Source organism: Centruroides sculpturatus, unplaced genomic scaffold (assembly GCF_000671375.1).
Source record: "Centruroides sculpturatus isolate CEXI.00-Female unplaced genomic scaffold, Cexi_2.0 scaffold338, whole genome shotgun sequence".
Lineage (NCBI taxonomy): Eukaryota > Metazoa > Arthropoda > Arachnida > Scorpiones > Buthidae > Centruroides > Centruroides sculpturatus.
Genome location: NW_019384628.1, coordinates 428,030 through 443,887, shown reverse-complemented (window position 1 = coordinate 443,887; position 15,858 = coordinate 428,030). Strand labels below are relative to the sequence as shown.

At 30.2% G+C, this 15,858-nt stretch overlaps 2 protein-coding genes across 4 annotated transcripts in view; both read right to left on the bottom strand.

Annotated features, from left to right (window-relative positions):
* The window catches only part of LOC111625665 (protein Hook homolog 3-like), a 91,555-nt gene that overhangs the window by 21,485 nt on the left and 54,212 nt on the right, over nt 1-15,858 (bottom strand). For all 3 annotated transcript variants that reach the window (XR_002756760.1, XM_023368879.1, XM_023368880.1), the window contains exons 5-6: nt 3,396-3,528; nt 22-89 (exon numbers count right to left, since the gene is read on the bottom strand). Coding sequence is in view for 2 of the 3 variants with exons in the window: in XM_023368879.1 (XP_023224647.1) it covers nt 22-89; nt 3,396-3,528 (201 nt within the window). In the remaining variant the exon portion in view is untranslated. The remainder of the gene's footprint in view (nt 1-21; nt 90-3,395; nt 3,529-15,858) is intronic.
* On the bottom strand, nt 6,883-12,907 carry LOC111625668 (protein Hook homolog 3-like). Its single transcript, XM_023368883.1, has 4 exons — nt 12,819-12,907; nt 12,591-12,737; nt 7,163-7,257; nt 6,883-7,007 (listed from the first exon to the last, which is right to left on the bottom strand). Exons 1-4 carry the CDS (start codon nt 12,867-12,869, stop codon nt 6,920-6,922), a joined length of 381 nt encoding a protein of 126 aa, XP_023224651.1. The 5' UTR covers nt 12,870-12,907; the 3' UTR covers nt 6,883-6,919.

The following is a 15,858-nucleotide window of genomic DNA, read 5'->3' as shown; positions in this document are numbered from 1 at the left end:
AATTAGAATATTACAAATTACCTCCTGAATAGCATTCATTACAACATGCTGAACACTTTCTTCCAATCCCATTATAGTTTCAATATATTCTGTAATAAAAATGTCTTAATTGTAACTCAAAGATATCAATAAAACAAGCATATTTTCATTTTTAAAATAAAAACAGTGAAATTCTGTTAACACGGCATCATTGGGACCAAAGCGGTTCCAGCTTATTGAATTTGCTGATTTATCAGACAACAGAATTTTTTTCTGGTTTTTTCAATTTCCTGAATACAATTTCACATATCTTTGCATCAAAAATTACAAATCTGTCTTTTATGATTGTTTAACATGCCATTTCAATTTTTTCAGATTATTCCTATCCTTAGTTGGTTTGAAACAAAAATACTCTAATCTTACTTTGTGCTTTGTACACTTTTTCTATATATACTTCAGTAGCGTGCCGTCCTTGGAAGCGGTGCTTCCCCCACTTCCAAGTATTTATATTTTAGAAAATACATATTATGCAATTATTTTCATATTTGAATGTACTTTGAATTAATTAAAATTTATATTTTATTATAACTGCATTATGTATCTTATTACAAATTTCTATAATACATATGAAAAAACTGATACGATTGCTATTGTATATTTGAATATAAATTTGTATATGGATATTCCCAATGGAAGCACCTTATTGTCAAATATGGGACAGCTTCCACAGTGAAAATATTTGAATTGAAAAGCTGTCAGATTATAGGCATTTGCACATGCGCTTTACAGAACACCAACCTCACATGGTTTAGCAGGTGGATGCTACACACCAAAATATCATGTAATGCTTCCAATGATTCTATAAAGGACCAGTTATGGGCTGTTAGCTGCCTGCCTACTAGATATTTGGTTGCCCTTGCCCCATTATGTGAATCACAAGTAGATTTATAAGTTAACCCAACCAATAGAAATTTACTAGCATGTTTTTACGATAGTTCTGTATAGTCCTGTCAACTGACAGGAGTTTAAAAAAAATCCATTAAAATATTTGATATATTTATTCTGCTTTCGCTCTCCCATCTTGTATTACTTGTAAATTTCAATGTTAAACCAGTGATATGATTTAGTATGTCCCATCTATAAGGGGATGCAGAAATAACATGTACATTCTTGTACAATGTTAAAAAATTAACTATTACTTTGACAGCATCATTTACAACTAAATTTAATGAATGAGACGCACAGGGTACATTTTAAAAAAGCTCTAGAATTTATATTCCTTAAATTTACGATTTATGTATCCGTTTGTCATAAAAATTTGTCTTTCCACTTCTTTCCCAAGTATTCAAGTACAATGTAACTGGTTTCAACTTATTTCTACTTTATAAGTAGTTAAATAATTAAGAGATAAGGAATTAGAGACATAAATAAAACCCTGCTGAAAGAGCCGGAATTTTACTTAAACAAAAGCTTAACCAAACCAATCCCTAGCCGAGTACAGTGGAAAACTGATTTCTTCATAATATTAGATGTAATAAAGACAGAAATTTTTCCAGTTCAATGAGAGATGAGAGTAACTGAAAAGTTGTAAATTTTAGAAATTTCCATGGACATCTGGTCCTAAAACAAATTAAAAAAGAAATGACAGACAATCTATTAAGTTTAACATATTTAGATTTTTACAGCTATGGTGAGAAATGTTTAAAATTTACAAGAACCCTGTGATGCGACAAAACAGGCATTTGACATTGATCAGTATCGGCACCCTTGGGATTTGGCAGCCCTGCACACCTACCAGGACAGTCTCCAATTCCATCCATTAGCCACTTGTAGGGAGCTACTTGACTAAATGGGTTGTTTTAAGATTTAAAAAGTAATGAATATTTTGTTATTTTTATGTACATTTCTTCACAAAGGTATATTTAATTATAATTTTCTTTAAAAGTATATTCATACAATTGAAGAGTATTTTGTACCAGGTATGTATATCCACCACACATTTTATTTCACCAAGTAAGATTTATAATTCTATTTTTAATTTTAGCCCTCACATCATGGCTAGTGATTCAGAATGTAATAGTGATATTAAAAATACATTTAGAAAAGTCTAGGGTTTTTACTGGCTTATCAAACAAATGAATACGAATGGACCCTAGACCATCACTGATGAGCAATTAACTGATTTCCCCTGAAAGTTGGCTTCTTACAAAAAAAACAGCTTCCTATCATCAAATGTCACGGCACACCACTGATATACTCTAAATTCTACATCTACACATCTCTATTCTATATATTTTACATATTAAAAGTAAAATGTTCTGTCACTGTCAACCAAAACCAAAACCTTACAAAGAAGTAAAGAAGTACTATAGACTCAACTTTGACTGCCCGGATAAAATATATCCAAATCAATCAAGATGGACAAGTACTTTATCCAGACTTTCCAAAATATTATATTTCAATTGATTTGATTTTAATTTTAATTTGAATTCATTAATTAATTTTGATTTAATTTTTAATTGCTATTTTGATGTAAAGGCCAGAGTTTTAAATTTTTTAAATTAAATATTTCTAAATTTAATTATTATTTTTAGGTTTAATTAACTGGTTACTTAGTTGCTTATAAATACAAATGAATACACAGTGTGACAATACTCCTTCCCCAAAAGACAAACTGGATATGCTGCCTTATTGAGTTTGCTGGCATACCAGATGCAGTGTTAATGGAATTTAACTGCAGTAATAATTGTATTAATGTTTAATTTTAATGTAATTTCTTATACAGTAGAGCGTCGATTATCCTAATCAATTGGGGACTGGGGTTGTTCAGATAACTGATATTTCGGATAACCGATTATACACGAAAAAATATATTAACCTATTCCATGTTGAAATTTTTCTCCGTTGTGTGGCGCTTTGCGTTGAATTTTCGTCGATGTTAAGCCTAACAAAGACTATTGTATCGTTAAAAATTATTTTTTTATTTTGTACAAACAAAATAAATACATCAAAAAATATAAAAACAATAAAAAATTATACTTCAGAAGTTAATTTAGTATCAAAAACGTAAAATATTTGAGTATCCCAAGACATAGCCAAAGATTGCAGTGCCACAGCACTGGTGAAAATTTGAATTTGCTGACTGGAATTCTTTCGGATAATTGACGCTCTACTGTATTTCTTTTATAAATCTGTAATACAATTCTTTTGCAAATCATATAATCTAGTACAGATGTTTAATATTATTATTATTAAGATATAAATTCTAATTAAAAACACTAATATTTAAGTACTGTACAGTTAAGAAGTATTTATATTACATTAAAATTATGGAATAAAAAGTTATTGAAGTTAGTTTTATTTCTACATTATTTCTTTAGTAAATCATTCTATTAATATTATTTCAAGAAGAATACCTTGTTTTTTATCGCAATTAACTGCACAACCTAGAATTAATTGTAATAAACGTCCCAAATCCTTAGGGTCACTTAATTCTGCAACAGCATTTACATCTGGCATGCGGAAGCCTGTTATTTGTTGACCCAACACCTACAGAAAAATATCACATACATACACAATTTTTAAATCATGTATACAAATACTGTATATAATAAATTTTCAAGCATTTCATATGAATTATAAATTATTATATATATTTTACAATCTATGCAAGTAATGTACCAAATGACTTAGCTATATGTTTGAACAAAGAATTGTTTATTATTACTATCACTATTAATATTGAGAGTGTATATCAGATCTCTTAAACTTGAAATACATGTACTGTACCTTAAAATGTTTTCTCTTAAAACTGGAATTATTGGTAAATTTTTCATTTTAATGCTATTAATTGTTTTTATATGTATAAATATAATTAATTTAACTAAAGCCAACCACTGACATATTTTATTACGCTATAATATAGTAATACCTCGAACTTACGCGATAGATGGGACCAAGCGATAACTGCGTAAGTCGAATTAGCGTAAGTTGGGGTATAATTTCGCATATAAATACATACAAATAATTTTTAATTGGGGCCGGAGACTAAAGAAAACAATAATTTAGAAAAAAATGTTTAATAAAATCTTAGATAATACATATGTCTAACAAATTATATTATTACACAATTTTTCACAATTACTTGATTATCACACCATAATTTTAACATTGTTTCCATCTCAGCGATAATACTGTGACATTTATGAATGATGCCTGAATTTAAAGATTGAGCATTTTTCGCAGCTTTGAGAATTTTTTCTTTACCTTTTATAATTGTTCTGACTGTCGATTCTGGTAGATCAAACTTCTTTGCAATTCACAAATTTTCATTTTCGTATCAAAGTCTTTAATAATGTTAACTTTACATTCCAAAGATAAAGTTTTTCTTTTCTTGTTTGATGCAGAAGAATCAGTTCTACTTCGTTTGTATGACATAGTAAAGTTTCTCAAGTTTCCGTAGATAAAACAAACACAGAAATAAATAACACAAAATAAATTGTAGCTATACGTTGATTCCGCGCGACATTTCCGAACATGTAAGCTAAACAATAGTGTGGGGGGGAGTGAGTAATCAAGAGTTGCGTGATGCTCAAACAAAAGACAAATTGGTGAGATTTGAAAATCGCATAACTCCAGGTTCACGTAAGTCAGGGTACTGTAAGTCAAGGTATTACTGTATTAATTTCACTTCAACATACACTCAGACTCATTGAATATTATACAACATATACATCTTATTGCTGAGAATCATTTTTACTACTTTAACTAACATTTTCAACCTAATCAACAGACCATCATCAAGTTATCAGTTTACTGGAATGTTTACAATCATTCTACAATCAAACCAATATGGAATTACAAATACAAATTTAAAATGGTTCAAACATTTGGTTAAAAATCAAAATATAATATATAAATAATATAACTAATCCATTAAATACATAAACTGAACAAAACAAAATAAATAATGTAGAACAAAATAAAATACAAATATAATAACATGATATAAAATTATATCAACCGCATGCTTTGCATCAGATTTTACTAGCGATTANCTTGGACGGAAATGAAATTTGTTACAACGTTGCACTTAGTATTTCATATTTGTTATTAGTAATTTAAAAGACATTTTGAAACACATACGGAATGATAATAATTTTTTAAAATATAACAACACAAAAATGAAAAGGGAACTCGGGTACATTTATTGAGAGCCACAAATAATCCTTCAAAGAGCCGCATGTGGCTCGCGAGCCACAGGTTGGCCACCCCTGGCATAATAGTTAAACTGCTGGAATTCCTTACTTCAATTATATGTAACTGTATGTAATTTTATGCATGAATTACTAGTAATTAATAATTATAATATATCTACAACTTATACATTAGTTGTCTTAATATGTCATTTTTAGCCCACCAGTGGCCAAGCAGTCTTCGTACTCTGAACACTGGGAGTTCGGTTGTGGGTTTGCACCTCACTCGAATGAAATGGCCACGTGGAGTTTTCTGGGTTTTCTCCACATCTGTAACGCCTAAAGCCCTGGTTAAACCATGCAATTTTCAGCCATGCAGGTGACCATAACTGCAACAAGCATGAGTCATGCGTGTCTTCTCATGGTCACACATTGTTCATTGACATTGCAACTCAGAAACATGACCCTATAATAAACAAAAAAAATTACAGTCGCTTGTTCTTGACTACTTTTGTGAGTAAGTTTACCAACATTTTACATTCTACTTCAGAGTATTTATGGAACTTTAGCCACTTTTTTTATTAAAATGGCAAGCAGTTCCTTTTCTGGAATGAATAAAAGAAAAAAAAGCTATTATTTTGATAGAGCTGGTGAGAATACACAAAAAGATAAAATCTTCGATAAAATGGAGAATTAAAATCCCACAGGTATTCATGAGACTGAATAAGCTTGATCAATCTTGATTCTTTAAAAGTATAAATCCTCTAACTATCTGCCATGAGGATGAACTATCTTCAATGTTGTCACCGTATGACATGGCACAAAGGCGTCTGCTGATTGGATGCACATTTACAATTGGTGTGAGTAGAACAAACTTTTTGTTTCTAGTCGCGGTTGCAGTTGCACCAGTTTTCAAAGGGGGTTTACTAGTTAACGAGAACAGCCGTCATGGTTGTGGTCGCCTGCATGGCTGGAAATCGTATGGTGTGACCAGGCTTAAATAGGGGCCAGTTTCCCTTTGAAAGACCTCCTGGAAGGCATCCCCTAGGCAGATTGCACAAGTGTTGTGTTGCCATAACTTAACAACAAACAAACAATACATCATTTTAATGTCAAGAGTCAACAAAACCAGAATTTTCACTAATTGTAATCTTATTTACTAACACTGATCAAAATAAGCAAGTCCTAGTGATTACAATGATATATTCAACAATAATATAATAAGTTAAACAAAATCAAGGTATTTTAAATTAAATATATAGAGAGTCTGATGCAATTGTGAAAGTAAATGATCAAACAACAAAACAGTTATATAATTGTTATGAAAACTTCAAAAGGCTACAAAAGAAAGAATGATAAACTAGATATGTTTAAATAATTATCATAATCACATCATACAACTTGACAAAAAAATTATTCAGTGGAAACTACAAAATTGTAACAGTGGCCCATTAATATGTAAAAGCTAATTACAATAAATTAAAATTCAGATACAGACTTCACTAGTTTGCCTTTTTCTACTTTTCTTGGAAATGTTAAAAACAAAACAGTTCCTATTTGTCTACTTGAAATGTTGAATTGAATCTATCACTTTTAAGGATTAGCTGGAAATTTGAAATTAAGTATATAACTTCACATATTGAATATCAATTTTATTCTAACCAACAATTAAAATCTAATTATAACATATTCAAAGTTGTACCTATGGTATAAATCATGTTTTGTATCTTCAATATACATTCAGTTTACATACCTGTTTCTAACTTATATAATTCATCTTGCATCACTTCTAATTTATGTTGCATCTGTTGAAATCTTTTTCCTGTTAAAGTGCTGTTCAAATTTTAATAATACATTAATTAAATTAAATAATCTGATTACATTTTAAAATTTAAATTCAAATAATAATTCTAAATAATGATACTTTTGAATAAGGAAAATACAAGAAATTATATTTATTGATGTTTTAAAAGTTGTGAAATTTTTACCTTGGGTCTTCTAAACTTTCAATATGGTTTAATCTTTCTAATAATTTGTCATTTTCTGCAAGTAAACTAGCCTTTTCTTCTTGCAATATAGCAACCTATTAGAAAAGAATTTAATAAAAGCATCAGAAATATTAGTTAATTTACAAACAATATAGAAATAAGAATGGAAAGTAGAAAATTATGAGTATATTAATTTCTGTATCTGTGTGCAATGTAAGATTTTATTGCTTTTATATGTGTAATTAATAATTTATTACAGAATACGAAACTATTAAAAAAAATGTGGTCAGTCCGTACTGAACATATAAGATAAAACAGATTTGAAATTGAAATAAACTGCAAATTAAATTTAGCATTATTAGTGCATTCAAGAAAAAATATTTTTCTAAACTATGTATTTAACAAAATTTAAACTTATGTCATCAAGATTATATTATCATAAAAAAAAGTCAAAATCACCTTTCTTTTCCTGAAACACTCATGAGATAATTAAATTGAATAGAAAAACCTATTTTAAATTAAAGCAATAATGACAGCTTTTATAAAACAACTTTTTTTTGGAGTATGAAAAAGTAAAAATGTAATTTCTGTATACATGCTGTTGACGTGTTTTTATTCTCTTTGTTATATATTACTCTCATCTGCTACATCTGTGTATTGTGTTGTCTCCTTGTGTTCACTTTTCCTTTGTATTACCTGTAACTATATTTCAGTGTACACAATTAAAATATTTAGACATAGAAGATTTGTTTATTTGCTATTATCTGACAGGTTATGGGCTTACCAGAATTGCTTACCAGGAAAGAACCTCTAGTATAAGAAATAAGTAAATAGATTCATTGTCTACTACAGTATTGTGGGTCCTAGTGAATTCTCAAATAGTGAGAAGTTTAACAAGATCAATTATGAACTTTGGAAAGTATAGATGAAAAGTGTTCTTGTTTATAATAATAATCTGTGGCAATAAATTGACAGTACTAAAATAAAGCCATAAAAAAGCCTAGAGTGGATCAAGCAAAATACAAAGACATTGGCACTAATAAATCTAAGCAGTAGTCTTGGGCAGTTAAACCTTGTGAAAAATGCTAATGTCCAAGAAAGCAGGAGACAAACTTAAGGAAATATTCCAGTCACAAGGCTCTGTTAGAAAAACAACATTGTGCAAAGATATTATGAATGGGAAAAGGGCAGAATATGACAATTATGCAATACATAAATGAATTCAATACTGATCAAGTAAAGAAAGTGAGAATAGAAATTTCAGAAGATACTACCAACTATGCTTCTTGGATCAATACCAGATAAATATGAAAATTTTAGTATAGCCATAGAGTAATCTTTTGACATACCATTGCGCAAAAACCTTAAAGTAAAATTTAAAGAAAAGGAAGCAAGACAGAGGGAATTCATTACAAAGCTAAATGAAAACAAGAGAAGTAATGCATTATTTTCAAAGGGAAATTCTGACCATGAAAAGCAGTCATGAATGAACTCAAGAGATAGTAGTACAAGATTCAGAGGTCAAAGGTTTGATGGAAGGTCTAACAACTGCAGTAAAAATGGCCATATCAGTAGAAACTGTAAATCAAAAATAAAACAGACAGACATAAAAATTATTAGCAGTGCCCTTATTATACTTGCATGCAACATAGAATTCACAAATGGATAAAAGAAAAAAGTGGTATCTAGATAGTAGTGTGACAAGATGTGTAACAACAAATATAAATTTTTAACCTTAGATCAAATCAAACAGTCTAAAGTACAGTACATACTGCCATACAGGTTTTGTGCAAGCAGTTGACATATGTGATGTGAGTCTTGATTTAAAATATTTCTCCACTGTGTGTTGTGCCATGTTAAATTTTTGTTGATGTTAAGTCTAACGAAAGTCACATTTTAAAAAAAAATAATCGGGGTTATTGTATCATCCAAAATTATTTTTCTATTATGCACAAACAAAATAGATATATTAATAAATGTAAAAACAAAAAAAATTATATTTTGAAAGTTAATTTTAATATAAAAATTATAACAACTAGCGACATCTAGTTTCAAAAAAGTTCCAATGCTGAAACGAGATATCTCGGATCCACCAGTCAAGGTCATCATGTTGCAAACCAAGATATGTCAGGAATATCAGGGAATAGGTTAATATCATATTATTAGGAGGTGCAAAATACTTTACAACATTTATTGATGAATGTACATGTTATATGGAAACTATAATGCTGAAACATCACTCAGATATTCTCCAAGTGTTCAAATCTTATAAACAAAGGGTCGAAAAACAAACAGATCGTCAAATTAAAAAGCTACATACAAATAATGATAGAGAAAATTTACCAAATGAATTTAACAAATTCCTTGAAGAAGAAGGAATAGTATGAAAACTAAGTGTTGAGTACACCCCACAATAAAATAATGTGGCAAAATGAGCAAATCAGACCCTTGTCAAAATAGCAAGGTGCATAATGTTGCAAATGGGTCTTCCTCAGTCACTATGAGCAGAAGCAATCAATACAGCCACATTTCTATGAAATAGAAGTGCAACAAAAACCTTCATTGAAAAAACACAGAATGAACTGTGGTTTAAGCATGAACCTTACATTGGTTTCTTTAAAATCATCAGAAAAAAGCTGTTGCTGGATAAGACTTGAAAACAAAGAAAATTTCAGCCAAAAGGTGATGAGTACATGTGGGTTGGATACTCAAATGAGTCAAAAGACCAGGAAGTAAGATTGTCATCATATGACATGAGATTCATTGAAATAATCCACACAAGTGAGACCTTTCTAAAGAGTATCCCCACTGAACTAGATTTTGCTGCTACAACCAAATGGTGTGTACAATGCTACTAAATCAGGCAATGGAGATGAACAGTGAGAACTGTACAAAACTAGATGAAGAGTCTGACAATGAACCTAACTTGGTTGAATATCTAGAAGAAAATCAAATGAGAAATTAAGGAGAATCACTTGAAAAGATGAAAATGAGATCACCCAAAAATTGAAATAACACGTAAACCCATAAGACTGAGAAAAGTTTATCAAGTAATTAAAGGTAAAATTCCAGACTCCAAACATGTATCTGAATCTATCTACCTTCTCAGCAATGTTATCTATTTATAATAATAAATCACACACACCTGAATTTTTTTACCGAGTTATTTTTGTTTATTCCAAACGTTTTCGGCCAATTCGTATAGGCCATCTTCAGGTTTTAATAGTTTTCGTTGTATCTGAAGCATTAAATCAAGAAGCTAGAGAGCTGTGACTAACCACCATGAAAAAGGAATATAAAGGCCTACATGAGAACAACATATGGATTTTAATATCCAGGCCAAACAATAAGGAAGTATTAAAAATTGTTGGATATTTAAAATGAAAACCAACTAACAGGTTGACGTAGAAAAGTAAAAAATCATGACTTGTAGCTCAAGGTCATGCCCAAGAAAGAGGTATAGACTATGATGATGTTTTTGCTCCAGTCACTAGATACAAAATAATAACAACATTATTAGCAGCATCTGTAAACGAAGAAATGCACATACATCAGATGGAAATAACTTCTACTTGCATGCAAGATGATTTATAGAATGAAATAAACATGGAGCAACCTGAAATGTTCATTCAGAATAAACAAGAAGATAAAGTCTAGAAACTATTGAAATCTTTATATGGATTAAAATAGTCTGAAAGAAAATGTTACAAGAAGCTAGATCGCTTTATCACAAGTATCGAAGGAGGGCATACAGCAGCTGATCCCATTTATGTATTTGGAAAGGAAGAAAATCGAATAATACTCATTACTTACATAGATGATTTAATATTGACAGTGAAGAAGATTAAAAAACTGGAGATCATTAAATCAAAACTGAAGTCAGCATTTAAAATAGTACACCTAGGGCTTATAAGTAACATTTTAGGCATTGAAATTAGAGAAGGTCTAACAGGTAGCATTCATCTGATGCAAACAAATTAAAGCAAAAAATAGGTGAAGAGATTTAACTTACAGTGAGAAACCTGTCGCTGCATCGATAGAGTCAAATATAAAAATTTTTTAATATTATTTTTTTATAATTTTTTTTAAAGGAAATGGGTCAAATTACAGATGAGAGTTCACTGAAAGTCTAATCTATCTGGCAGACATGACACATCCACACATTGCTTTTGCTGCAAGCACATTCAAGCACAATAACTCATTTATCAAAACACATTAGATGTATGAGATCCAGGATTTTAAGGATATTAAAATCCATTTTTAAGAAATTTTTATTTAACATCCATCCATCACAATCATTAGAAAACATTGCACCAAACACGGATCAAATGACAGCTTTACTATCAACAAATGAATGAGAATCTTAACAGTCAGTTGCAACAAGATAACATCTCATTGAGAAAGGAGGGAAAAGTGACTCCATGATGTCAACAAAAAAGTCATCATGGAGTCACTGAGCTCGCACACCTGCAAAAGTAGCCTTTGTGGTCTAAACAACCGAAGATCGTGTGACTAGATTCCCACGCATTTCATATAAAAGGTGGAGACACCAGAAGTTCTGGGCATTTTGTCATAATGTGCCAACGAATTAACATTTGGTCATAAGTGCTCCCATAAAAGTGAAATACTGTCCAAAAAAAGGAAATACAAAGTCCTCGGAGAAGACACTCACCATTCTTTCAACAGTGAATCCTCATCAAGATGATAGAATGATGTCTTATCAATGACCAACAAAGAATTGATGTATTTTGTTAAAAAGTTGTAAACTCGCTCTCTGCGTACAAGAAAGTAGAATAGCCTCACACCATAAGAATTTTAATAGTCACTGCCTTGTATGATTTTACATTTAATTGCATTTAACTGCCTATAATATCTATACCTATAATACCTATGTATATCTTAGAGTTAGAATATATTTAACTTTTATTTGTTTTGTTAAACCTGTCTACCTGTCATTATTTGGCTCCTATTGACGTACCTATCAACCTCTACACTCAACTATTTGCCCTCCTAACCATCCAATGACAACGTGAGTGGGTTTTTTGAACCTGTGCCGGATAAGTGGCATTGAGGGAACCACTTATTGAGTTTCCTCAATGCCCCCGGCTTCTCGTAGATGACTGCAAAGTAAGTTTTGAGATATCTGAAAGGTACTCCTCACTAGTGATTTTAAATTAAAAATTCTTCATTCCTCTACTGTACACAATTTAAAGAAATTTCAAAGTGTGTTAGATTGATCACTTGGTATTATAAACCCTTACATAAGATAACCTTTGTAGTTATATAAATCAAATACTATAATATAATACAATAGAGGGGTTAGAAGTATGAAATAAGCTAATAATTGTAATGTTTGTTCTTATTTTTTGCCCAGGCAATGCTGAGTTTACCTGCTAATATTAAGATATAAATGCAAAATTTACAATACCTGCATGTCTAACTCATGACATCTCTGAGTAATTTGCTGTTTAGCTTCTGTGGCTATCTGTAACTCTTCTAATACTCGTTTTAAATGTTCATTGAGATCAGCAATAGATTCAGCTGAGTAAGTACTAGGAATTTCTTTAGTCATTAACTGAAAAACAATTAGATTACACAATATTAATTAATAACAGTAACAGCAGCAAATGAATTAAATTAGAATATTACAAATTACCTCCTGAATAGCATTCATTACAACATGCTGAACACTTTCTTCCAATCCCATTATAGTTTCAATATATTCTGTAATAAAAATGTCTTAATTGTAACTCAAAGATATCAATAAAACAAGCATATTTTCATTTTTAAAATAAAAACAGTGAAATTCTGTTAACACGGCATCATTGGGACCAAAGCGGTTCCAGCTTATTGAATTTGCTGATTTATCAGACAACAGAATTTTTTTCTGGTTTTTTCAATTTCCTGAATACAATTTCACATATCTTTGCATCAAAAATTACAAATCTGTCTTTTATGATTGTTTAACATGCCATTTCAATTTTTTCAGATTATTCCTATCCTTAGTTGGTTTGAAACAAAAATACTCTAATCTTACTTTGTGCTTTGTACACTTTTTCTATATATACTTCAGTAGCGTGCCGTCCTTGGAAGCGGTGCTTCCCCCACTTCCAAGTATTTATATTTTAGAAAATACATATTATGCAATTATTTTCATATTTGAATGTACTTTGAATTAATTAAAATTTATATTTTATTATAACTGCATTATGTATCTTATTACAAATTTCTATAATACATATGAAAAAACTGATACGATTGCTATTGTATATTTGAATATAAATTTGTATATGGATATTCCCAATGGAAGCACCTTATTGTCAAATATGGGACAGCTTCCACAGTGAAAATATTTGAATTGAAAAGCTGTCAGATTATAGGCATTTGCACATGCGCTTTACAGAACACCAACCTCACATGGTTTAGCAGGTGGATGCTACACACCAAAATATCATGTAATGCTTCCAATGATTCTATAAAGGACCAGTTATGGGCTGTTAGCTGCCTGCCTACTAGATATTTGGTTGCCCTTGCCCCATTATGTGAATCACAAGTAGATTTATAAGTTAACCCAACCAATAGAAATTTACTAGCATGTTTTTACGATAGTTCTGTATAGTCCTGTCAACTGACAGGAGTTTAAAAAAAATCCATTAAAATATTTGATATATTTATTCTGCTTTCGCTCTCCCATCTTGTATTACTTGTAAATTTCAATGTTAAACCAGTGATATGATTTAGTATGTCCCATCTATAAGGGGATGCAGAAATAACATGTACATTCTTGTACAATGTTAAAAAATTAACTATTACTTTGACAGCATCATTTACAACTAAATTTAATGAATGAGACGCACAGGGTACATTTTAAAAAAGCTCTAGAATTTATATTCCTTAAATTTACGATTTATGTATCCGTTTGTCATAAAAATTTGTCTTTCCACTTCTTTCCCAAGTATTCAAGTACAATGTAACTGGTTTCAACTTATTTCTACTTTATAAGTAGTTAAATAATTAAGAGATAAGGAATTAGAGACATAAATAAAACCCTGCTGAAAGAGCCGGAATTTTACTTAAACAAAAGCTTAACCAAACCAATCCCTAGCCGAGTACAGTGGAAAACTGATTTCTTCATAATATTAGATGTAATAAAGACAGAAATTTTTCCAGTTCAATGAGAGATGAGAGTAACTGAAAAGTTGTAAATTTTAGAAATTTCCATGGACATCTGGTCCTAAAACAAATTAAAAAAGAAATGACAGACAATCTATTAAGTTTAACATATTTAGATTTTTACAGCTATGGTGAGAAATGTTTAAAATTTACAAGAACCCTGTGATGCGACAAAACAGGCATTTGACATTGATCAGTATCGGCACCCTTGGGATTTGGCAGCCCTGCACACCTACCAGGACAGTCTCCAATTCCATCCATTAGCCACTTGTAGGGAGCTACTTGACTAAATGGGTTGTTTTAAGATTTAAAAAGTAATGAATATTTTGTTATTTTTATGTACATTTCTTCACAAAGGTATATTTAATTATAATTTTCTTTAAAAGTATATTCATACAATTGAAGAGTATTTTGTACCAGGTATGTATATCCACCACACATTTTATTTCACCAAGTAAGATTTATAATTCTATTTTTAATTTTAGCCCTCACATCATGGCTAGTGATTCAGAATGTAATAGTGATATTAAAAATACATTTAGAAAAGTCTAGGGTTTTTACTGGCTTATCAAACAAATGAATACGAATGGACCCTAGACCATCACTGATGAGCAATTAACTGATTTCCCCTGAAAGTTGGCTTCTTACAAAAAAAACAGCTTCCTATCATCAAATGTCACGGCACACCACTGATATACTCTAAATTCTACATCTACACATCTCTATTCTATATATTTTACATATTAAAAGTAAAATGTTCTGTCACTGTCAACCAAAACCAAAACCTTACAAAGAAGTAAAGAAGTACTATAGACTCAACTTTGACTGCCCGGATAAAATATATCCAAATCAATCAAGATGGACAAGTACTTTATCCAGACTTTCCAAAATATTATATTTCAATTGATTTGATTTTAATTTTAATTTGAATTCATTAATTAATTTTGATTTAATTTTTAATTGCTATTTTGATGTAAAGGCCAGAGTTTTAAATTTTTTAAATTAAATATTTCTAAATTTAATTATTATTTTTAGGTTTAATTAACTGGTTACTTAGTTGCTTATAAATACAAATGAATACACAGTGTGACAATACTCCTTCCCCAAAAGACAAACTGGATATGCTGCCTTATTGAGTTTGCTGGCATACCAGATGCAGTGTTAATGGAATTTAACTGCAGTAATAATTGTATTAATGTTTAATTTTAATGTAATTTCTTATACAGTAGAGCGTCGATTATCCTAATCAATTGGGGACTGGGGTTGTTCAGATAACTGATATTTCGGATAACCGATTATACACGAAAAAATATATTAACCTATTCCATGTTGAAATTTTTCTCCGTTGTGTGGCGCTTTGCGTTGAATTTTCGTCGATGTTAAGCCTAACAAAGACTATTGTATCGTTAAAAATTATTTTTTTATTTTGTACAAACAAAATAAATACATCAAAAAATATAAAAACAATAAAAAATTATACTTCAGAAGTTAATTTAGTATCAAAAACGTAAAATATTTGAGTA